The 26036-nt window shown below is 42.4% G+C and overlaps 2 protein-coding genes across 4 annotated transcripts in view; both read right to left on the bottom strand.

Moving 5' to 3' along the window:
* The window catches only part of FAM149A (family with sequence similarity 149 member A), a 32555-nt gene extending 23451 nt beyond the window's left edge, over window positions 1–9104 (bottom strand). For 2 of the 3 annotated variants that reach the window (XM_037394844.1, XM_037394853.1), the window contains exon 1: window positions 6693–6802. Coding sequence is in view for 1 of the 3 variants with exons in the window: in XM_037394873.1 (XP_037250770.1) it covers window positions 9055–9077 (23 nt within the window). In the remaining 2 variants the exon portion in view is untranslated. Of the gene's footprint in view, window positions 1–6692; window positions 6803–9054 lie in introns of those variants that run through there. The other variant, XM_037394873.1, reaches the window with a different exon arrangement.
* A 458-nt stretch (window positions 9105–9562) lies between these two features.
* Window positions 9563–20415, bottom strand: TLR3 (toll like receptor 3). Its single transcript, XM_037394833.1, has 5 exons — window positions 20306–20415; window positions 16967–17415; window positions 15363–15554; window positions 11928–13753; window positions 9563–11266 (listed from the first exon to the last, which is right to left on the bottom strand). The coding sequence occupies exons 2-5, from the start codon at window positions 17408–17410 to the stop codon at window positions 11038–11040; spliced, it is 2691 nt and encodes an 896-aa protein (XP_037250730.1). The 5' UTR covers window positions 17411–17415; window positions 20306–20415; the 3' UTR covers window positions 9563–11037.
* Between the last annotated feature and the right edge of the window lie 5621 nt (window positions 20416–26036).

Raw genomic sequence — 26036 nt, 5'->3', positions numbered from 1 at the left:
TACATGGTTACATCAAAACTGTACTTTCACTGTAGCTCGCTTGAACTACCAGATAATGTTCAATACCTTATTTCATCTGCTAGGTTGCCGATAACATTCAAAATCGAACATCAGCAAGTGCTCCAACACCCTGCCAAAATACTACATGGCAGAAGCCTCTACCTACAATTCTATAGCCACAAGCAACAAAAATAAGGACACAATCAAAATGTTGCCAGTATGACATATGCATCCCTTCCAGTGCTTATCTCAAATAATAGCCAATCTTGCAATAAGTACCCAGAGCAGCATTCCAATGTTTTTCTTTCATATCAGGAAGCATTAAAGAGCATATTTCACGTATTTTAAAACACAAGTGCTCACTATGTAAATATGCTGAACTAGAGGTGTATCAGCCAGAGCAGAGGGATTACACACTGATGATGGACAGTGTTCAGTTAGGCAATCTCCTGCTGCACATCCATGAGAAATCCCTCATGCACTGCCACTTTCTGATTATTAAGATAAGCCACCGAGTCAGTGTGCTAATCCTCTATTACTTGCTGGCTGCAGCCTGTAGGACATGGTGCCACTGCATCACCAAGCAGCTAACCAGCCTTCACCCCACGTCAGCACCTATGAACTGAACAAACACGCACTGCAACATTTGAGTGTGTCCATACTGTCTATACATAGGTCAACAAAGGCATTTCTTTTTAACACAGGAAGAAAAAAAGTTAGGTATATTATGATGTACACTTTAATTTCAAGTTATAGAAAGATAATAAAGAAGCCACAATTAAATTCAAGGGTTAAACAATTCATTAAAACCTCTGGTGACTTTTGAGCTAAGAATATGCTTGTAGAAAGGTAGTAGGTAGAGAGACAGTAACCAATCCATCCGGAGGAATCAACGTGGCCAAGAGAAAACATATTTTGAAGACCATTAGGAGTACAGCATGCCTAGTCAGGAGAGGGAAAAGTGAGGATATAAAAACTATCTCTCATTCAGAAAATGTCATGAAAGGCAACGAGCAGGAGGAACAGGGGAAATAACATGAAAAGGAGAGAAAAAAATGGCAAGAACATGAAAGCCACTAGAAATACATTGTAAAATAGAAAGCAAGACAAAAGGTTTGTGTTCTTTGTGTCATGTTAAGTCACGTAGCATAACAACCCATGATTAACAATCTATAGGGATCTACATTTTGATGTAGAAAAGTTCCCAATATGTTCTTTGTGAAGAGCTGGAATATGGTCGTGCCATTGAAAATATTAAAGTAGTCAGTCAGTATGACTTTCAGCAATTGGTCACATTGAATATTTTTAGTGGAACGTGTCTTCCTTGGTTACAAACGACATACTTTGTAAATATATGCTGAACTCCAAACACATACTCTCCAAAACCATACACATGGCTTGCTTGTATTCCCCCTCAGCAGCGACGCATTGCTTGTAACATTCTACTTCTGTACTGCTCAGGTAGTTGGGACACATTTTAGTAAGTGACAAGTATAGGTTATTGTAGCCATGCTGATGATTTAAGGTAGAACTTGTTCAACCTTGACATACGTGATCGCATATTTTTAATTGGCTAAAATTGTGAAACACTTTTGTATGTGCCTTGTTTTATTTGCCAACAGACAGTTATTTGCTGACCATACCACTGAATACTGTGTTTCATTTTGCCTCACTATGAAGATTTCTGCTTGGCAGAAAACACTAGCGATACTCTCAGAGATTGTTAAATTGTCTCACTGCAGTGTAACTCATGCCATTGTCCAAAGCATACTGATTAGGATTTATCCTAATAGTAGTATTTTATAGAATAAAAGAATTTACCAAAAACATTCCAAACTTTCTGATTGGAGTATAAAATGTATGTGCATAAAAGCTTGACATGTTAATCCTCACACAGTTGCAGAACTTTCAAGAACTATTTAGAACATGCTTTTGTAAAAAATAAAAGGTAAAATAAAAAATAATTTTTTTTAGCAATTGTTTCCTGTATTGGTTACCTAAGACTTCCCCTTCAGAAGAAATTATCCAGTAAAAATAAACTGTGTGCCAACTTGCATACATTACAAAGATGTGTTTTCAAGTGAAGGAGTCAAAGCAGCACAGAAATCCCCACCTCTATTATCCACATGTACATGGATACCCACACCCATGTACACACAAGCACAGGTATACATTCACATCCCTTCAAAAATTTTCCAACCAGATTATGGCAACAGCTAGAGAAAAGCCTGACTCAATCAGTCACAAGTTCAGTGTTTTCTGAGGACAAGAAATTTCTAATTCCTTTAGAACTTGATCAAGCTGACAGGAGTGATCTCACCACTGGAAAGACCATGAACTTCCAAAAAACTACTGCAGGATCCAAGAATCTTCTACCTTATCAGAAATGGGGTGGTGGAACTGATCTGGTGCCAAAACTAAACTAAAAAGTATAACCCCACGAACAATTGCACACTGAACTCTACACTGAGAGCAACTAAAAAAAAAAGACAAACACACATTGTAGACATTATAAAGTACAACGCATTTCTAGCCCCTCAACTCACAGGACTTTAGAGGAAGAGGAATTCAAAAATCACAGTGAAGTGTAACAACATGGGCCTTGGGCCCTTCTGCTTCTCCTTCCCACGGCTAACCTAGCGATCCTGCTCACCGAGTGCTGGTCCAGAAATAAAATGCCTGGCTGTAAACATACCACCTTAGTTTCCTAGAAACAGCACAGACAAATATTATACATACACAAGAATAAATACGTAGCATCTGAAAGCAATAAAAGCAGTCTGAGGAAAATTGGGCTTCTTCGGTTTTAGCTATTTCTTTTTTTTACATTTATTCTTTAGCTGATTAGCTACTTGCTGGAAACTTTGTACGACTTCACCAAAAACCTAATGTTACACATGATATTGTAATACATTAGGAACTCTTTTTAGTTCCATCTATCTAGAGGACTACTGAGTTCCATAGTATCATGTAAAATTAAAATAGACCTCTAAGCACTTTTAGGCTTATTTGCAATGAAAAAAATAGACCATGGTAAACTACCACATTACTACATTTACTCTTTTAGATAAGTACAACAATGGAAACAGGCAGCTAAGTAACACTGCAATGCTTTATGTAGGTTAGTACGCATTACAGCATGAAAGAAATCTATTGCTTTTAGTGGTTAAAAAAGGAGATAGGGAATCTGAGTTTCAATCCTGTGGCTCATCAAGTTACTTAGACTCACATTTTCAAAGTTAATCATTCTGAAGACCAAATTTTGAGCTACTGAGAAATAAAAGGTGACAAGAGTGACATTTTTACATCACAGATAAAGCTACCCTTCTCATACCAAGTTCACAAACATGTTTTCCATGTGCTAGAACTATCCTGAAAACAGGGAGCAGTGCAATTAATTTCTACAAAATATTTGCCACTCCTAAAAAACATATCTTAAGCCTCCTCCAGTTTACTTTTAGATCAGCTAAGGGCTGTTATCTCCTCTAGTTTTTGCAGCACGTTAGGACATCAATAATCATGTTTCTTAAAAAAAGAATCTATGTACCTTGGTATCAACCAGCATATTCTGGTAAGTGTAGCATAAATCATCTTAGTATCCTCCCAAGGAATTTCATGATCTTATACAGCAGCATATATTTTTTCAAACAATAATAAAAGTGGATTTTTTTTGCTCTCCATTTGCAGAAAAAGAGATGTATTCATCACCATTCCTTCAATTTGATTAGAAGGATATGAAATCACTATAAATAAACAGAAAATGTAAAATCTTACGAAGTACTGCTATAGTTTAGACCTACACAGTATTAGACTAGCTCAGAAAATTCAGAGTACCTGGGAAAAACAGTAAGAAGTGCGTGCCAGATTTTCACTATTTTGTGCTCTCAGCGTATTTTGATTGCTATCAACTTGTCAGCATCTATGAATAAAAATTGCAAGACATAAGATTAATCTTTTTCATTTATTAACTAATTACATCTAGTTAAATTGCTCTTAATGAAAGTACACTCATTGGCCATTGATAACATCTTCTAAAACATTTTAAACAGCAATAAAACTTGTCACATTTTTTTGTGAAGAGGAGAAACTTTGTTTGGGTAAGCAAAAGCTTCCTATGTGTAACTATCAACAATATCATATTCTGTAACTCACAAATTCAAATCTGAACTCTAGGCAAGGAATACTAAAGGTTTCAATATTTAATTAAGATGCTTCTTCTTAAAGCTTAAGTGGAACCATCTAATTAAAAAATGCTAATGTGGTGGTATAGACTTTCCTTGTCAAAGTGATGTATCTTATTCCTTCTTCTACATCTTTCTGGTCTGGTTTTGTTTTTTTGAAGACAGACAATACCTTATCAGAATAAGCCTGACTGCTATGAATAAAATATTTGAAATGCCACCATGCATACAAAAGTATAACAGGCTATAATTAGAGGATATCAGTTAGAAGTGTTTTAATAGCAAGCCAAAATAAGTGTTTTGCTGCACACAGCCAGTTTTAATGTAATAGGGTTGATTCTGCATCCCAATAGAAGCAATTACTTCATCTTAAGAGTGAATTTCATCCTTTTATTTTTTTTATGATTAAAGTCATCAGCACTTCAAAAGGAACACCAGCTCATACAGCATCATACCTGGTGTACTTTTGGTAGTCAAAAAAGAAACAACTAGTGGGGAATTATAGGCAGACAACATTGATTTGGTTCTAGTATTGTTTATATAAAGCATCAAATATCTTCTAAACCGAACTCCACTTATAAACTTCAATAAACTTCAAACCAGATTAACCTACCTGTTCAGAAAGGCTAATATTCTACACAAACGCAGAAAAAGGTTAAGCCTGAAAGAGCTTAGAATCCATTCCGAAACAAAACCAAATGCATTAAATAGGAGCATGGGGAAATAAAAGGAGTACATCAGGGAGAGTCTGTGTTCCTACTTGTATTATTTTCTATTTCCTGAAATAAATTTATAAATATCTAGATAAAAGTATGTATTCACAAATGTGTATTGTATTGTCAATCCTTATCCAGGTAAAAAAACAGCCTAAAGCACCTTTACGTGATGCTGACATTGGGTCTGGCAGTTACAGTTGAGAAAACATCCTGGAGTTATCATGGGCTCAATACACAGTGACAACAAATCCACCAACACAACTGGTCCACATCAGGAAGGACACTGAGACAGAAGTGGAAAGCATTCCTTTGCTGCTGTGTAAAACCTTATTCTGTCCACAAACAGAATACCGCGCCCAGTTCTCACCCCTGCGGTTCAAGAAAGACGTACTGGAGTAGGAGAAGGGCTACAAACGTGATTAAGGAAATAGCTGCTTTCAGAAGGCCGGCTAAAAAGGCCGGGATTCTTGGACAAGGCTAAGAGATCACATGCTGAAGGTCTACAAAATCATCCAAGTGGTACATCAACTAGAAGATGAAGGAAGTTATTACAGTACTTTGCGACACAAGAACTAGGGATGCTCCGTGAAAACAGTTGATCAAATAAGCATAAAAGAAAAACTTTTTTTTTTTTCCAAAACAGAGGAGGCAATGACTTTCAAGACATTGTTGCTACTAAAGCTTACAGAAGCAAATACTACCAGCACATTCAAAAACCGATCCGCCACAGACATGAGGCCCATAAACTGATTCCAAAAGGACTAAACAGGTGCCTACCTTGTAACATGCCTACTGCGAACACTGGGGGATAAGCACAATTTCTCTGCCAGAGACAGGCTTGAGACCCATTCAGAAAGCCAGAGGACCACCATTTCAATGTTATGCTACAGAGAAATCAAACTAGGAGAGGTCCCAAAATCCACCTGAAAGTTTAACAGAGTACTAAAGAGATTTCAGTCCTAAAGAGTTAAATATTTAAATTTCCTAATACATTCCTTCTTACCGACACCTGAAAAGATGTTTTCAGGATTGCCAATAATACCAGACCAGCACAGTTCAGTACTACAGAGTCAGCATGTAGTACATACAGAAACCTTTTTTTTTTTTTAAGGGTACAAAATACTCCACCAATACAGTAATACAGCTGTTACGCACTTCAGTAATCTCTCCTGCTTTACATATGCTAAGAAACAATTTTCGGCTTTCTTATACCTTCGCTTTAGCAAAATACCACCAGCGGAATCCTACCGTGCACGCACACTTCACAGGCTTCTCTTATCCTCAGCAAAACCTAAACATTTTCAAGATGCAGCTGAAGATCAAACACAGAAGGACGCAAACAAAATCTCAAACCATTACCGATGCTTCAGGGTTTTACCGGGCACTGCCTGAACGTCGGTTCCGATGCTCAGGGGCAGCTTCGGGACAGGCCGACACAACCGGTACCCCCGCGGGCGGTGGGTGCCCCTGTGGCCCCCACTCCAGCTGCGGCGCATCCCCTGCCCCCGAGCCCGGGGCGTTGCTCCCCTTGGGGACCAGGCGGCTCCCCCCGCCGCCCCAGCACAGCCCGGCTCCGCGCTTCCCCCCGCCGCCCCCGGCACCGCCGCCCCCGCAGGCGCCCTGCCCGCCCTCCGGCGCGCCCCTGGGGGCGGCAGCCCCAGCGCGGGGGTGCTCGGTGCCTCTCAGGGCACCCGTAGGCAGAAGAGGCCCGAGGGGACCCCCACAGGACCCCCACAGGCCCGGGGGGCGCGCACCCTCCGCCGCCCGCCCCCGGTCTCAGCGGGCGCGCACTCACGGGGGGCGCCGCGGGCCGCGGGCCGCTCCCTCGCCGTCGCTCGCCGCCTCCTCCCCGATGCCGGGCAGGGTGACCGGCGGGGCCCTGGCACCCGCCCGCCCCCCGGGCTCCCTGTCCGCAGCGGCGGTGGCCGGGCGGGGAGACCGACCGACCGCTCCCCCCGGCCGCGCCGCCCTGCCCGGGGCCGGGGGCCGCGGGCCGGGGGGCGGCGCGGGGGCGCGGCGGAGCCTGGCGAGGAGCGCGCCCAGGTGCGTCGGCGCCACCTTCATGGCGGCGGGGCGGGAGCCCCTGCCCGCCCTGGGCCCGCCGGCGGGAGCGGCCCCGCGGCCGTTGCTAGGCGAGACAAACGGCGCCGCCGGCCCGCGGCGGGCTGCGAGCGCGGGGCAACGACCGGCCGCAGCCCGGGCGCGAAGGACTCGGGACGCCGCGTTCCTCCTTCCGTTAAAACCCCACCTGACGTTAGGGGCAGAAACCGCCCCACCAGCCGGGGTGGCGGCACCGCGCCCCCCACGCACCGCACGGGGCTTTACCGCAATGGCGCCCCGCGGCAACGGCCCGCGCCCCGGGATGCTACCGACAACGCCGGGCAGCCTAGAGAGCCAGAGGGCGCCGGGATCACGGGGACCTCTCTCTCGTGCCAAAACACCAGCAGCGGTGGCCCAAGCCGGGCAGCTGCGCCAGGGGTGGGGCACAGCCCCCCGCCCCGGCTTTGCAGCACGGGCTTGGCTGCCTGCATGAAGCATCATCACACCAGCAGCAGTGCGGGACGCAGTAACGAACAGCTGGTATTAACGGACAGGGTGAATGTTGTGGCAGCGCACAATCTGGCAGGTAGCACAGCCCTTGGCAATGTCCAAAAGGACGGCACAGGCTGAGGGGTAGCACAGTTGCTTTACGAGCCCCGGACCGCGCACCTCACAGCAAGCTGCACAACCAACTTCAAGCTGGCAGCTGCTGGCAGACACCAACCAAGGATACAAAGTACAGAATTTTATCCCTGCCTTGTCTTCCTAGCACGTCAAGTAGTGCAATGAGCTGGCAGAGCGGAGCACACGTGACACCAAGCAGAGGACTGAGATTTGCAATTGGGATATCCTTGGCCTTTGTTCTTACAAGCTGGAATAAATATGCTCTGACCAAGCCTCATGGAATAGGCCCACATCAATCTAACAGCAGCACAATCTGCATTTATTCCTCACCATGCCAAAAAGCCTTGGCTGAGCCACAGTGAAAACTGCACAATTGAGCACATGGGTGTGTAGTGTATTTGGAGTGTATTCACCTCGGCTGTAGCCCCAAAGCAACCCTGCATGAAGACCTGGAATAGAACCTTTTCTGACCATCATTGTCCGTAACTTGTTCATTACTCCCCATCATTCAAGAACCACAAAGCCAGGTTCCACCCAAATCTACAGACCTGAGCATCCTGCCTCACTCAAGTCATTCAGATATTCTGCTTTCAATACAGATAATTGCTTTTTAGTCCTAAGTACTATCTTTGACACTACAAGTTTGGAGCTCTTTTTCATTTATTTGGTATCCACCTCCTCAACAAATCAGCCTAATACAGTCTCAGGCTGCCTACAGCAAAGAAACCACCCAGCTCAGATACAGACCGTTAACTCTTTGCCACAGTAAACCCATTTATTTACTCTAATTAATATTGCCAAACAAATGTACAGGAGCAGAGCAGAAGCAGGTAACTTCCAAACAGGGCAAATTTATATGAAAATTTTATGTCAGGTATAATTGATGATTACTGTTGGCCCTGTGCTTACTGCTTTTGTGCCTTTTTTAATGTTAGTCAAATTCTCATTGTAAGTCTTTATAATTTTTTTTCCTGTTGTAAATTATTTTAAACTAAATGTAGGTACTGAAATAACTGTTTAGAATGCATCATCATAGTTTTATCATTGAAAATTATCTTCCCTCATCAGCAAGTACTTTTAGTTTGCATCCTTAGCTATATTACAAAACTACGCACCTGTAACACATTTTTTCACTGTTCTGAGACTGACTTTGGGGGCCATTTGTAGCAGCAAAAAAAAATCTTCGTAGGATTTAGACATGTTGTCATTTGTCAGGGTTTAAGGGCCAGAAAAGTCCATTTGATCATCTGGCCTGAGCTCTTGTATCACATTTCACTTCAGCGTTTCTCTGTGTGTTCTCTGCATCTTTATGTCATTTTTAATATCTGTGTGAACTGCTAACATTTTCTAAACAATTTATATTGATGTGGAATGACAAATTCTGCTACTGTGTGTCATAACAGATTTAGGAAACAGAGGAACCCTTTCGCATGTTAGTCTTTAAATAAGAGAAACAACGACTGACGTGTGTATACCTGGCACGACATCCTTACCTGCTTGCCTCCTCAACTTTCATGGCTTAAGCATGAAGAAAGAATTTGTCACTTCACCTGAAAAGGTCAGAAAGATGAGATGAAAGCATCACAATGGGGATAATCCTATTACTGTAATTAGGAAATCATCATCTATCACTTCAACTGTAAACAAAGCCTTTTTTTTTTCATTCAGCACTTTCTCAGCAAGTGAAGACTGTCTGCATCCCCTTTCTTCACTCTTCTGGTGCGTGCAGAATCTACTTCATTAATTATTTTTCTCATTTATATTTTTTATCATCATGGGACATATAAACCTATTAAACCCAATGTTTTTCATCTATGCATCTAATAAATCATGAGGAAAAACTGCTTAAAAGGTTAGGTATTGAATTATCTGAAAGCTGTTTTCTAAAGCAGTAAAACAGCATTCTTAGAGTAATGGTGGTATTGAAACTGATGAGGGAAATGCTAGGGAGAAACAAGCAATTTAAAAATATCCTGAGCTACTGAAGGATCACACACCTACTAAAAATTGAAAAAGTTTTTACAAGGTCCTTGAAACAGCAATTATATATTAACAAAAACATACAAATGACTGTCTAGTGTCTAATTTACCATTAATTGTACTCAAACACTGAAAAATTGGCAACCAGTCTCAAACATTATAAACATCCTTTCAGAGCACACTTTGCTGGTTCTCAGCTCCCTCCAGATCAACCTACTAGCCCACAGGTTTGAACATTAATGCTCTGGCAATTGCCAACCAGCCCATGTTTCTGTAAAATATGTTAAGGAAAAAACAAACTCGATAAATATATAAGAAATTACACTACAGAATTCTATCTCATTTCCTTATAATTTTCTTTTAGCTATCGAAGGCAAAACTATATACAGTCATAAAGAAAAAAAATAATTGAAATTAATCTGCTTTAGAAATTTTTCTCCCACTCTACCTGTAACTGTCACAGAAATATTTCCAATACAATTTAAAACAGTTTCTTTTGGAGTGTTATGTTGTTGTTGTTTCACTGGTAATGAAATTACGGTAGCACCACCTCCCACAAAGCTGTCTTCTAGTTATGCTACAGAAATACCTATGCCTTCACTCATTTTATACAGGTACACCAGCTGTGCTTTTGCCATGTTTCACATTGATTTCAAGTTCTATTTAAAGGCACACATATAGTTTTATGGGCATTCAAAGAATTAAGGTGACATCTCTCAGTATAAATGTGCTTCTACCAGATCTGTCTCTGAATTTCAGTAGGGAAGAGTAAAAAAAAAATAATCATACCGCATTGATGAGTCAGTTGACTCATTAGTCTGAAAATCTGTTTTTGATAGTCACCAGTACACCCATAAGGCATAAGCAGTCCTTCACTGCATGCCCTGAACAGGCTGCTCACAGGGTCACGTTTCTTTCCATGGCTTTTTCTTAAAATAGAAGTTTTAAAACTCAGTTTGAAACTCTGCTACACTCCTTGGTTTCAACTACACAAATAATTTTCCATGTTTCTTACTGTGCTGCACAAGGAAAGCTTACCAGTTTTAATTTCACTGGATCTACCCATGTTTTATGAATGCAAGCAGCAGTGTCCACTCCACCTTCTACACAGAATTTGCCATTTTATCATTATAACATTCTCTTTTGCATATCCCTTTAGAGAGTCTGTGTCTTTTTCTGCACTACAGCAGGTATTTTTTCCTAGAACATCAGTCATTCTCACTGGGTTTCTGCCACATTTTTGATACGCAGACTGAAATGACTGTTACTCACGATCCACTATCACTCATGATCCATTTTAACATGTCACTTCTGTGCAGGTGAATGAAAATACCAGCAAAAACATGAACATAAGACAAGTAAATTGAAATTATAGTGACCCTTACGTATCTTTACAGCATGACAAACTTTTTCAGGTCTCCCTGAAGGCTTGATTTCCAACAACAGAAAATACGCAATAAAATGAACCCTATAATTCAAATCTGTGCTTCCAGAATTCAGTGCGCTTTACTGTTAGATTTAAGTGCGATCACTAATTGCTGATGAAACGCACTGACTCGTTCTTTCTGGGCTGGCCAGTTCAAGATGCAGCGAGATCTGAACATTCCTCTTCTCAGGTGAAGTGCATGATACAACTTGTAATCCTGGATATCATCAAGAAAGATCAGTATGATGGAATCCCGACTTTGTTCAACAGCTTGCTGAAGAGCATGATAGACCTTAAAACTGAAGCGAAAATAAGACAAGAAAACATATTTTCTTTCATGTAGAGGGAAAAAATGACAAACAGTTCTTTAAATAGCTCAAATAATAGCACACTGCAAACTCAAGGACTAGACTCAAACAGGGGTCTTAATGTCTATTCTAGGATATAAAATTGTCATTACTTAAATTAATTACCTTCTAACAAAAGAAAAAAATCATCCTCTAAAATTATAACCTAAGTCTACTGTATTGATATAGCCTTGTTTAGTAAAGTTCCTTTCTTTTCAAGATCGCTACATAAGAAAGGTAAAAGACTCATTTATAGGCAAAAAAAAATTATCTTTGGATGCCAGTGATGTCACCCATTATTGCCCTTTATCAAACATCTAATTTTAAGGAAAGCAATTTTCACAGGTGACAGCTTGATTTTTTTGGAAAAAAAATGAAATTGACTGAGATATAAAATTTCTACTAGCGTACATGTGGAGCAATTAACTTCAGTTAGAAATTATTCTGAAGACATAATATATTAAGTAAATATAAAAGTAGAATTTGCATGGTATTTTTTACTAAATAGGTTTTTTTATTAAATTACACAGAAAAAAAAAAAAAAAGACTACCTTGTTAAAAAATCTGTTAAGAAATTTTCCCCCTCACATACAATATTTCATATCCTACTCACTTTCTGCACCAGGGATCCTGTAAGAGGTGTTCAGTCACAACAAAAATAATCTTCCTGCTCATTTTTATACTGTTAACTGTGGCTTCAAATTCCGATACGCCTGCTTCAAAGTCCCGTTCTTCTAAACAAAACCTAATTTGAAAGCGGGGGTTTTTTTCCAGAGAGATGAAATTCTTAGACACCCAGTTCTTGTCCTGTCTTGCATGAATAACATAGGCATCATAATGAAACTCTTCCTGTTGTATGTCAAGTTCTTTAAAACCCAGTATTCGATTTACTGAAATATTCCAGTAGAAAGCTACTCTCCACCCTTCAAAATGGATTATAAGAACAGTAAAAATGAGTAGCATCACGGTAGTGGCAGTGATCACAAACAGAAGTTTAAACGGAGCACTGTCTTTGCAGGCTGAGCTATCAAAATGCAACACCAGACTACCGTGATACTTAGCTGGGGTGTTGCAAATGTACTGGGACCGCAATCCAGGCACATATGCTCGGGTCACATTAAGCCATTCAGCAAACCAAGCAATGCTTTCACAGGTGCAATCAAAGGGATTGGAATCCATCTCTAGTATTCTCAAGCTCTTGAAGGCTGGGCCAAACACTTTTTCTTCAACTGAGGTTATCAGATTTTTCTGAAGGTTCAATGAATTCAGAGAGGCTTGGTCATCAAACAGAGTTGCTGGAAGCACATTCAAATTATTGGATCCTAAATCCAAAATTTTTAATTGAAACAGACCCTTGAAAACCTGAACTGGAATCTCATCAAGCCCGTTTGATTTTAAATTAAGAATACTCAAGTTGGTAAGACTTCTTAGAAAAAGAACAGGGCCACCTGGATTTGCATGTTTCCAAAGTCGATCTAAATTATTGTGCTGCAAATCCAGAATGTCAAGTTTGTGAAGTCCATCAAACACATCTTCTTTCATGTTTGCTATGTTGTTATTGCTGATGTCCAGGACAGTTAGATTTTGTAGAGGGTGAAAAGGCGAAGGAGAAAGTGCCAGATTACTGCAACCTACCTTCCTCAGCATCAGTTTTCTAAGGCTTGGGACAAAAATGAATGATTCACTTCGCAAAGCCACATTTTTATTATAGGAAAGATAAATAACTTGTATATTATTGAGACCTTTAAACTCGTGACCTGTGAGCTCCTGACTAATTTCATTGAGACCAAGATCAAGAATTTTCAGGTGTCCCAAGGAGGAAAATGCCCCACTTTCCATTGTGGAGATTCTTGTTTTTGTGAGGTTGAGAACGTGCAAACTGGAATTAGCAAGTGATGAAAATGTTTTATTAGTTATTCTTTGTAAGTTTATGTTGCAGTTACAGAGACTCAGGTATTTCAGGTTGTGCAGGCCTGTGAACATATTAGCAGTAATTCCTGGAAAATTATTATTATCCATTATAAGGTACTCCAGCTGGTATAACCAGTGAAAGGAAAAATCTTCAATTTTCCCATTAAGTGAATCTATCAGATTCAGATATTTGAGGCTGGATAATCCGTAAAACGAACGTGAAGATACATGAAAGTTATTACGCTTCAGATTTAAGTACTGTAAACTTGAAAGCCACTGAAATGAGTCATCTTCTATCACAGACAGAGAATTTTGGGAAAGGTTTAAAACTGTGAGATTTGTTCCTTGCAGACCCTGGAAAGTTGACTTGCCAATGTACGAAAGCTTCACACGGCTCAGTGAGAGGTTCTGAATCGCTGTGTTTGATAATTCGGTACAAAGTTTCTTTGTGCGATTTTCACCAAGTTCAATGTTGTTCAGTATGAGGCCAAAAAGATTTCCAATTGTATGTAAACATCCTACGTGAAACTGAAAGGAAAAGAAAAAAAAAAAAGAGTTCGACCTAAACAAGGGGATTATGTAAGAAAGTTGATCCCTAAAGCTAAAATTTGGAAAGGTTTTCAAACGAGATTTTCAAGCAGAAAGTAACTCCTACACTCAGATTTTTCCAAAGCCAAGTTCAGACAAACATTTCTTGGAGTTTATACTTCTTGCAATAATAGTTCTAGAATTTGTAACATGCTTATCATAATTCTGATTAGCACTTTTTTAGAAGTGCTTAGTGAGATGAAAGTTAAATCTCATTGCTAAAACTCTTTCACTAGAAGCATCTTAGAAATTGAGACAATCTCTTCCTTCAGCTTTCTTTCATTGGCAGCTGCCAGGAATATCAATATACTACTGCAAAGCCAGATGTACTGTAAAAAAAGTTATTTCGGCCTTCAGACAGCCAAGAAGAAACAGAGTTTCTCTGTGTGAGCAGAAGCTACGCTCATGGAATGTGATACTACACACTTCCTTCCACAGTTCAGATCACAAGCCTCCACTGTAGTGCTGGCCTCTCATCTTGATTCCTGTATCAGCTGAATAATTAAATACTCCACTGGTGAGAATTATTCAAATGCATAAGGCTGCTTTTCAGACAGCAGTACTGTAAAATCAGAGCAGCCCAAACTAGCAGAGAGCAGCGCTGCCCAAGAAAGGCGCAGTTCCATCTACTTATCCACACGCATGTGCCAATATGGCCATACGTGCAAGTCACACACTAAACCAGCCAGGGAACCAGCCTGACTGCAAGCTAACCAAGCCAAAAAATCTGCAGCTTCCCCAGTGATCTAGTGCATAGCCTCATTAAAGCTTGTACCAGAAAGAGGGAGGGATGAAGCAGTCAGGGGAAAGAGGACAGTGGGGCTGCCTCTCACCCGTGGTACAAACTTACGCCACTTCAAAATATTCTTCTAATTTTAATGTACACGTTCTTTACAGATCAGTCAACTGGGAAATAAACCAAGCAAATGCAAATTCAGCATTCATATGCTGAGGGTCAGCCAGCTTAGAGCTGCTACACATACCATCACTCTTCAAAGAATCGTGTTAACACCAAGAAGTGGGTCAGAGAGAACAGTGGGGTAGGTGGCTAGGAAAACGCCCACTTGCTTTTTTAAAGGCGCAAGTATACTTTTCTGCAATGATTACTTCTCTGGGGTACCCCACATGCACAAATGAATGTTCTCTTTGATTAGGAAGTGACCTAGATTGTAAAACTAGCCTTGCGTATCACCTAATATTGTACTTTTTCCCCACTTAGAAAGTATGTCAACTGTTCACCTTCAGCACGTACAAAAAAAATCCTGCATAGAAAATATCCGGTAAGGGTTCACACAACTACTTGATCTAGCTCTTGCTTGTGACCTCTGATCTGCATGGAACCAGCTCTTGCTGATTTCGGTGGGACAAAAATAATTATGTGTATCACTACTGGAGGTCAGAAGTAATGCTGTATATAATAGAATGGTTTTACCGTGGACCTCAGTGAATAAAAAAATGTAATGTAAGTGCCAGACAATCATAAAGGATAAATCAGGATAGTTCCATTTTATACTTACGACTGTTGAATTTCTGTTGAAATGCTTCCTACCTCTGTCAGTGGATTTGATGACAAATCAATACTATTCAATGAGGTGTTGCTAAGAAAACTGAAGTCTTCCTTTTGTAACTCAGTGATTTGATTGCTATTCAATATGAGCTCACGAAGGTTCTCCAACTGTTGCTGTATTCCTAAATTTGCTGACTTCAAAAAATTATGAGATAGGTCCAAAATATTCAAGTTCTGAGGAGAAGATGCAAGCAGAAAAATATAAAATTCTTTTTATTTTCTAACATACAAAACCATCTTGAAATATTGCATTACAGTCTAACTGATTAGAAATTAGTTGCAATACTACAATTAAAATAAATTTGTAATATAGAAATGGCAGCTTTCAAGCTCCTGCAGGAAGAAGCCTTCTGCATCTTCCACACCTGTAACTTTCATTGCATTCATGGTCTTAACCTGCTAAAATATCTACTGCAAACCAAAGAATTACTTTATCTAAAATTCCTTATGGTCACTAAAAGCCCTCCTGCTCCTGTGATAAAAGCAAAAGTCTACAGCTGGCTGCAGTTACAACTAATGCAATATTAAATCTTGTATTCCACCCTTTTCACTGTGGTCCACCCCGTAAATGGAAGTGAGGAATGTGAAGAGGAGCCCAGTAGCAGCCTACAAAGACCAGTGCCATACACTCCAGCTCATGCCCAGGTGCTCAGGCTCCTCTCACAGAGGAGGAGATTCTGCCCTACACGTGATTCCACAGAATGTGCCTTGAGGTGCCTCAAGGAGGCCTCCATCAGTAACCGGGCAGCAGCAATGTGAGGAAGGCCAGAACATCCATCCCGTTTCCAGCACCAAAGCTGGCTGTACTCATTCATACTTCATTGAGAGTCAGCAGTCCTATGATGCAAGCCAATACATTTTATGTAACTGCACTGGAATACTGAGTTTAGCAGAAAAGTTCAGACTTGTTCAAAACAACATGCACACTCATTAGAATGTTGTACAACAATTAATAACCATGCATTGTCTGTATTTTCTGTTGTCCTCAGGTCCTTTGTTTTGCATGATTCCCTGCCTGGTGCAAAGACAATGGAACAGTCTCTTCCTGCCTCCTCTGCTGGTCCCCCAGCCTCACAGATGCTAAAAAGAAAGATGTTTAACCACATGTAAGCTACCAGGAAAAACAAAGCTAAGAGTGAAAAGGTTTTTACTCTTTCTCAATCCCCCAAGTCCTGAGAGACACTACATTCAGCCTGAGCAATGGCTTTCATGGTCTGAGTAATTACACCTTGACCTTGACAGCTTAGGCTAGCTACCATGTTTAGACCCCAGGCAACTCAGATTCCAGGCCATCCATTTTGCCCTACATGTCATCTGCTGCTGCTATTCTCTCTGCACTGTATGAAGAGATGCCTTTATGGCATGCAACAGGGAAAAGGGCATGGAGAGCACTGACTCATAAGGAAGGCTGAGACTCTTAACACAAGAAGCCACTAGGCCTTTTCTTTAGAAAAACAATGAAGTAAGATTATATGGTGGGTATTTCCAGATGTAAATAAGCAGCTGTTCTGCTATACACTGGAAGATAAGAGTATATTCCCCGTTTATACTTCATTTACATGAAAAGGTGCATTTCTAAAACTTACCTCCAGGTTTTTGAAAGGATCATTTTTTATATCTATTCTATTGTATCCTAGATTGAGTTCAGTCAGGTTGGTGCAGGAAGAAAAGACTCTGTCAGGGAGCTTATGCAATTCATTATGTTCTAACTTCAGAATCTGCAACAGGGGCACATTTCGGCACAAATCTGGTTGCAGTTTAGAGATGATGTTGTAGCCTGCATTCAAGTAAACCAGTTGGCTGTACTGGGTCAGATTTGCAGGACCTAGCTCTCTTAGCTGATTATGAGAGATGTCCAAACCCGTTATATTGTTTGGAAGATCAGAAGGAATTTGAGTCAGCTTTAGGTGACTGCAGTCAGCCATTTCGTATCGGATCTGACATTGCTTTCCAGCTGATACACAGAGCAAGCAGACAGACACCAGTCTCACAGATAAGCTGCTCCACCAAAGAACCGCACTTCCCATCATTTTATCTGCAAAGGTAAAATGAACACAGTACAAATTACAATAATTTTGACACAGCTTATATCTGTGAATGAAGCAAGAAGATGAAGCAAGCCAAGCCCAAAAAAGGTGTAGCTTTATGCTGAGCAAACTATTTTTCACCCATAAGGTAGCATTCATTTCTGCAGCAAATGCCAATAATCTCTCTAAATTACGTTTTCTATAAAAACAATAGTATTGTGTCATGTAAAAATAATTATGTTCAAAAAGCTACCAACACTTTACCTATTATCAATGCAAATTTCCAACAATTTTCGCTTTTCTGGTTCATTTTGCATTGCTTTAACATGCATAAAATACAATAAATATGACAAATAACACACAGGCCCCTCAATGTTAATCACTGAGCTCTGAGCTTAACCACACTGATAAATATTTATAGTTAATGCAGTAAGAATGCCTAATATACCATTTAATTTACAGTTCTCGCAGTTTTTTAACAAGCCAGCCACACAAAATTATGTCTTTCCATCCCATAGTGAAAGAAGAAATACCAGGCTACAGAAAGATGGATGAGAAAGTAAGAGCAGAGGAGGAAAAAAAAATCAGTACCAACCTAATCAGAGAAAGAAACGGAGAAGAGACAACGTGTAGAGAAAACACTGTCCACAGATTCAATACATTTCTCCAAATACTTCCAGGAAAATTTACACATTTAAGAATTTTTATACCCCACCCCATATGTTCGGAGCATTTCCATTACGGTGTCAACCTCTGTCCACTGGTGCTCCAAGCTTCAATGGCTCTGCCTGTTTAGGCATTACATTTCCAATGAATCTCAGACTTCACATTTTATTCAGTTTCTATTTAGTATCCATAAGCTTTACATTTACCTGGTGATCTTTTACATGGCTTAATACTAGATAAGGAAGAAAATCAATTCCACGCAAATTCTGATTGGGATAGAGCTGTGAGAGCTGAGAAGGGTTTGACGAGCCTGCTGAGTCATACAGCTTGTCTAATTAAATAGCATTTCTGCTAATCAAGGGAAAAGTCCAGTGTATCTTCCATATCATTCTCTTCAGAATTAATGTTTAGCAGAGGGAGAAAAAATACTTTGGGAGTAGTTGCCAGAATACTTTTCCATGCTTTAGCAGAGAACAGTAAGCTTAGGTTCCTCCACTTCAGTTTTTTCTTTTTTTAAAAACATAAAGCTTGTATTTTCACCCCTGAAGCTTTGAGTGTCTCCACAATCTCCATATACACATATCTGTATGGCCTTCTGCCAACCAACTTGGAACCACCTGCAACCTCAGCCTACCAGTGAGTAACGCCTCAGCACAGTGGGCTCCCAGGCAGAGAAGACTATCAGTGCCCCACTACGCAACAGGCTACAGAAGGGAATTTAATCTTACTAATCTTAACAGGAATCTAGAAGAGCTTCTCCAAAAACTAACTCCTAGGGACACGAGCTTAGTTCTGTAGCTTACATTTTCCTTTGCTTGGAACCCGTGTTTAATTAACATGATACAGCTTTAAGCACATTAGATTACTGGTCAATAGCAAACAATGAAACATGACACAAGAAATTAAACCACCACATGGGGGGGGGGGGGGGGGGGGGGGAAGCCTTCAGAACTGATGTTTTTTTGAAAGGAGGACTTTTCGCTACCATAACAAAACACTCTGAGGAACTGACACGGCAATCTGCAGCCTCAGCAGAGTTTAGCAGGTCAGACCTCTGCAGAGTTTGGCTCCATAGGTGACCTGCCTTTTCAGAGGGCATGCATCAGGACTGTTCCAGTGACAAAAAGCCACATTACAGTGGCCAGAGGGGAACCCTGAGTGCCTCCATGGGACCAACCTGGCCATTTAGGGAGAGACATCAGTAAAATGCAGTGGGAGCGGGAACACCAGCAAGGGAAAGAGGGACCTAGATAATTACAGAAGTATACAAAAAGGACTGCAAAAGAAGATTTAAAATAAACCTTAATTAAAAAACAGTTCTTGTCTGGGTACTGCACGTAGGCCTGACCCATCTCCTGCAGCTCACACAGCCTGGCTCTCCACTCACCTGCCACCAGCAAGCAGGCAAGGGGAGGACCAGCAAATACCTGAACCTGAGGGTCCTGCAGCCAGCCTGACATGCTACAGCTGCTGCTCAACACTGCACCCGTGTCCCTGTAGCTGAGGAAAATAAAGGACAACTTGTCCTGCCTCACTCCTCTGCACCCCCGCTGCTGGAAGAGCTAAGGAAAACTAAGGGGGAGCTTGTCTCTAACAAAAGCTTTACCTCTGGCCCGCATCCCTGTGAGAGTTGGGTTTACGGAGATCAGACAGCTGCCAGGCTCCTCGACAGCTGCTGCTAGCTCATCTTTATGTTTGAAAGGCTTAAAAAATGTACTGCACAAACACAAACTGAGTCCTTTGGCTGGCTTCCAGCGAGGCCTGAAGGGCTACACTTCTCTCCTGTTTCCACTGCAAGCAGCCTGGAGCCAGCTTTCAGTGTTCTGTGCTCCGGTCAGGGATCCAGTGGAGAGTACATGCACCCATTATCAAGACTTAAGGGATGGTGTTACAGAATAATCAATAAAAGGAAGGATGCAATTTTAATGTCATGAGCGAGAACTTCAAAAAACTGGAGCACCTCCTAGGGAGGGCCAGTCCCTCTTCACCTACATTGCCATTTCTTTTTTTCAAAAAGACAATGATACCTCCTGCCAGCTGGGACCACCACATCTGGGCACAAGCACCAAAGCACACCCGTGAAGCAAACAGCAGCGGCACTGGCTTTTCTAACTTGGAATTTAAGAGAAATCCAAGATGGAGGAGATCGCCCAAACTCCTGAGCAGTGCTTTGGCGTTGTACCCCGGCTACTCGCATTTATTAACAAGAAGGGAAGAATGCCATTCACTTACCGCTGCGCGCTTTATCTCCTTCACTTTGAAGGCACCCAGGCACTGCACAAGTTCCTCAGCACACCGAAACCGGGAGGAAACACGGTGCCCGGAGCGGGAAGAAGTGAAACCGAAAGCGGGAAGGGGGCGCCGGGGCGAGCGGCGGCAGCAGCGCGCGCGCTCCCGGTCCCGGTTTCCCTGACCTGAAATGTTTCAGGGGCGCCGGGGGTGGAAATGGTTAAACGCCGAGCTGGGCTGGCACTGACAGACCAGATTGCAGCACAGAGGTGTGTCACCGATGAGCAGCATCACACAATCCTGCTGGTAGCTCAATTACGATTTATTCCCAGCTAATTCCGCTGGCTCCGAAAATCCTCGAGACCGTGTTCCAGAAGCAGGCATGCAGGCTGACGGGTTGCTGACATAGGAATATTACTCTTTCAATGTGCAGAGCACCAATACATTCCTAGGGAGCCACATAAAGCATCCCTTTTCAAAAAGGAATTTATTCACGTGAGAGAGCAGTATGTTACATTTTTAAGAGCGATAATAAAATACGTTCGCTTGTATTCAAAATAATACATTTAAAAAAAAAAAAAAAAGTTCTAGGTACAGCTTTTAGATGTGTGTCTTTTTCATACTGCTTGTGAATTCCCATGTCCCAGCTTTCCCAGGGACAGGGCCATCGGTGTCCTGGCGGGGACTTCCACAGCTGGATGTGACAAGGTGCTGCTGCTTCAGCGGCAGTGACGCTGCTGCATCCTCCGCGGGGCGCATCGCGCCGTGCTCCGGACACACCGACACCCCCCGGTTCACCTGACGTTTTTAGGTAGCCGTGCTGTCTCTTGGGTGGTGAGTGGCAGCTGCAGACCCACCCAGAAAAGAGTAAACATAGGCTCTAATTCTTCAAAATGTTTGAAATTACAGCTTGCAGCAATGCCTTAACTGCCTGCCCACCGGGAGCTCTGGGGAGGGAGGGAAGACCCTGCTGGTTTCTAACTTATATCCCATTAAATCTGGGGCTACTGTCAGAGCTGCTGCGGAGCCCAGGGAGGCAGGCTGGCTTCCAAAGCAGTTAGGGCCCTTACTTCCTACTCCAGCTCTCTGAGTTCTTTCAGCAACTGCCCAATATAAATTATATTTATTCTTGAAGTTAGGACACTGAACCTGGGACCAGAACCAGGGGGTTGAGTTGGAGCTTTGGAGCTGAAAGGCCCTAAAGCCTGTTTCGTTCCCATTTCACAGTTAAACCTTGACCCTCCCTTTCACCTTGCTACAGGAAGAGCAAATTTCTGTTCCATGCTGCCCTGTGTGCTTCTGCACTGGATAAGGTCATTTGATCATAAGCACAGCCCACCTGAAGTCACACCAAGTTACTCCAAAGAGTTTGCCTTTGTGTTCAGTAACTGCTACTTTGGAACAGGAGAGATCAATTAATGGTAACGAAGCATAGCAATTAATAACTTTTGCAGACCATTATTCCAGCATAGTGTCAGGTGTTTTGCCTCTTATCTCCCCCTACGCCATCTCATACTACAGACAAAGCATGCTCTTTGATCTCACCTCACAATTTATCGCCTCTCAGTCCTCTCTTCCCTATACACATAGGGGACTATAAGGAAGATGGAGTTGTTTCAGGCACAATGGAAGAAAACCATCTGATGCTGATGAAGCTGCTAATTTTATCAGTAATGCCTCTCCAGCACTGTAGCCTTAGAAAAATGTCAGTGGTTCAAAGAGACAATAGCACAAGAATGCTCAAAAAGCTCCACTCCTGTGGAGCACTTGCACTGGGGGTAAGAACATTTATTTTATTACAGAAAACTTCAAAACAACAAATCTCTTGTAGGCATTCTGCAGCATGATCTACAAGAACCAGAAGATACTGCTGTGCAAGGCAGTCTCTAGGGCATAGACAACCAGTGCAGGTTCAGCAAGCACGGTATTTCTGAGGCAGAGGACAAAGCAGACACGTTTGTGCTTATTTCAGTGGTGTGAAATCACATCAGGCTCTCAAGTCACCATAACCCCACTGTAGCTTCTTTTAAATTGTACTTAATGTCTTCCAGTGCTGGAAAGAACAGGGTAACTCATAACAGAGGGGCAAGTCAGGCATCACCATGTCCAGAGAATAACTTAGGAAAAAATCCAGCACAAAACCTAGGCAAGGCTCCCACAGTGTGGTCAAGGAAAGCAGCTTGAGTTGATTCTGAATGGCGATAAAAAGGCAAAATTCTGGAGATGTAGCCATTTCATATAATCTTTAACAGCAGCATAACCAGTTGCTGCACAGACCTAGTTTAAGCTTATCTGGGCTATAAGCACAGAAGGGTGGGGTCATAAGCACAGCATCACACTGAACACTCCCAGAGCAAACACGCCACCAAAACTCAGCCTAGTAAACATCAAAAAGGAAGTCTCCTGATCTTAACCTGATCTTCAGATACAAACAAGTATATTAACTTGGCACATGGCTAACTGGACTAGAAGGGAAGAGAGGCTGTCAGACAGAGTTAGCTTGCATCTACCTCCTGATAGACAAGGAGAGAGAATAGATGCTTTTCTGTGTTGTGATTACATTAATTCAGCCAAGTTTAATTGTGCTGTTGAAGAATTTAACAGGTCCTGTGCCTTTTGGGTGCAATAGTTACTTTAAGGCTCCTCACGCATCGCTGCTAATTCACAGGTTGTAAAAACTGAATTACAACATTAGCTTTTTGTGGACACAGAAGTGGAAAAGGGTGTCTGAGGACTGAAATGCAGATCAGTGATAAGGCAGACTATGTTCATTAGTGTTCTCCCAGATCTCTGTGTGCTCGAAACAGGAGAATTTGCTTCCATGCATTTCTCTTTTTTTATTCCTAGCGAAAAAATGACCTTGGCAAGTAGCTGAGAACTCCAGCCATTATTTGGGATTTAAGCTATCTAAGTAGCCAGTCATAAGCAGTGGCTCTGGCTAAACTGTCACCTGGAAATAACACGCAAAATGCCAGTGAGTGTGCTCAGATAAACTCTACAGCATTTGCTCAACAGGTTTGACACTGTGGTGCCTGCTTTCCTGATGTACTGCACTGTCTATAAAGATCAACTGCAACTGCAGAACAAGTCACATTATCTGAAAAATTCTGGCACTAGCATTCCCACAAGCTTATGTTGGTACAACCAGGTTGCTTTACTTAGCCTAGCCAGGAGGCAATTTACAGAACCGAGAACTAAAAATTCAGTTCGAGGATGGATTCCTGTTCAAAACCACCTCTTCTCTCCATACTGGGACAGTTACAAAGGCAGCCTTTGCAACACTCTTCTCTGCATCTTCCACTGCTCCAGCAAGAAGGATGCATCACTACTTGTATGTATGCTATGTTAATGCCTTTACTTTCTATCTAGGGAATTCTGTTCCCAAAGAAGGAAGAACCCTGGATCTGAAGAAATTATGTCAGTCACTTTTAAGTTAACATTTTAGTCATGATTAGAAACGGTCAAAATACTTCATTATTTCAACTTTTTTTTAAATAGGTATCACAAAATTTTGTGTTTGCACCACTGGAATATATATATATATATATATTTAATCTTGCTATTAAATGTTTTAACTTTTTACATACTGAGGTAGTAAGGGGGCTGGAATTTATGACCTGGGTATTCTCGTGTTGTGGAAATATTTTTTTGGCAATTCCTACCTCTAAGAACTCTCCCTGAAAGGTAACAGCCTTCTTAAAATATTGTTCTTATCCACCTTTCTCAACTAAGCAAGCACATTAAACACTTTTGATTTGCGGTAGCTTTTATTTCCTAGCATATCCCCCCAGTCTTTAATTGTCTGGTTTCAGAATCCCTTCCTTTTTTGCTGTTCCCCTTTTTTTCTGGCACATTTTCATGTTTGTTTGCACAGTACATTTCCAACAGAAAGTCTATGTCCCAATGCAGATCATATACAATTTCCCCCATACCAGGTGAGTTCACTCTGAACACAGCAAACTTTGACAGAAAGGAAGACTTTCCCTTGGTCGAGGATGGGGTTAGAGATCATTTAAGCAAACCGGACACCCACAAATCCATGGGCCCCAATGGGATGCAGCCCCGAACGCTGAGGGAGCTGGCAGCTGTTATTGCTAAGCCACTCCACTCTCCATGATCTTTGAAAGATCATGGAGAACAGGAGAGATGTCTGAGGACTGTGGAGGAAAGCCAGTGTCACTCCAGTCTTCAAAAAGGGTAAGAAGAAGGACCCGGAAAACTACAGACTGGTCAGCTTCACCTCCATCCCTGGAAAGGTGATGGAACAGTTCATCCTGGAGGTCATCTCAAAGCATGTGGAGGAAAAGGTGGTCATCAGGAACAGCTAAAGTGGATTCACCAAGGGGAATTCATGCCTGACCAACCTGGTAGCCTTCTATGATGGAATGACTAGCTGGGTGGATGAGGGGAGAGTGGTGGATGCTGTCTACCTTGACCTCAGCAAGGCATTTGACACAGTCTCCCACAACATCCTCATGCGTAAGCTCAGGCAGTGTGGGTTGGATGAGTGGACAGTGACATGGATGGAGAAGTGGCTGATGGCAGAGCTCAGAGGGCTGTGACCAGCAGCGCAGAGCCCAGCTGGAGGGCTGTAGCCAGGCGGCTGCTGACCCTGTTCCCCAGGGCTCAGTGCTGGGTCCAGCCCTGGTCAGCTTATTCACCAGTGACCTGGGTGAAGGGACAAAGTGTCCCCTCAGCGAGTTTGCTGATGATACCAAACGGGGAGGAGTGGCCAATTCACCAGAAGGCTGCGCTGCCATTCAGTGAGACCTGGACAGGCTAAAGAATTGGGTGAGAGGAACCTTATGAAGTTCAAAGGCAAGTGTAAAGTCCTGCACCGAGGCAGCAACAACCCCAGGCACCAGTACAGGCTGGGGGTGACCTGCTGGGAGGCAGCTCTGTGGAGAAGACCTGGGAGTTCTGGGGGACAGCAAGTTGCCCACAAGCCAGCAGCATGCTCTGGTAGCCAAGAAGGCCAATGGGATGTTGGGGTGCGTGAGAAGTGTGGCCAGCAGGTGGAGGGATGTGGTCCTCTCCCTGGGGAGGCCGCAGCTGGAGCGCTGTGCCCAGTGCTGGGCTCCCAGTTCGAGACAGACAGGGAACTGCTGGAGAGGGGCCAGCGGAGGGCTACAGAGGGGGTGAGGGGCTGGAGCAGCTCCTTTATGAGGAAAGGCTGAGGGAGCTGGGCCTGTTTAGCCTGGTGGAGACTGAGAGGGGATCTTACCGGTGTCTACAGATATCTTAAGGGCGAGTGCCAAGAGGATGGGGCCGGGCTCTTTTCAGTGGTGCCCTGTGACAGGACGAGGGGCAGCAGGCACAAACTGCAACACAGCAAGTTCCTTCTGAATATGAAAAATAACTTCTTTACTGAGGGTGGCAGAGCACTGGCACAGGCTGCCCAGAGAGGTTGTGGAGTCTCCTTCTGTGGAGACACTCAAAACCCACCTGGACATGACTCTGTGCAGCCTGCTCCAGAAGTACCTGCTTTAGCAGGGGGTCAGAGTAGATGATCTCCAGAGGTCACTTCCAGCCACAACCATTCTGTGATTCTGTGATAAATGGAAATTATTTACACTCATGCTTGCAACACAGATAGCATACACTAGTACAAGTCTACCCCTCTACCACTCTTAGAAGTATTTTCTTACTAAAGACTATGCCTTTGAAGGCAATGTAATCTCTAGCTTCTACAGGTAGCCTGTATTTAAAAGAATCACAGCTGCATTTGATCATT

The sequence above is a fragment of the Falco rusticolus genome, chromosome 1 (genome assembly GCF_015220075.1).
Source record: "Falco rusticolus isolate bFalRus1 chromosome 1, bFalRus1.pri, whole genome shotgun sequence".
In the NCBI taxonomy this organism is placed as follows: domain Eukaryota; kingdom Metazoa; phylum Chordata; class Aves; order Falconiformes; family Falconidae; genus Falco; species Falco rusticolus.
The sequence above is the reverse complement of the archived record's forward strand: the minus strand, read 5'-3'. Positions and strand labels throughout refer to the sequence as shown.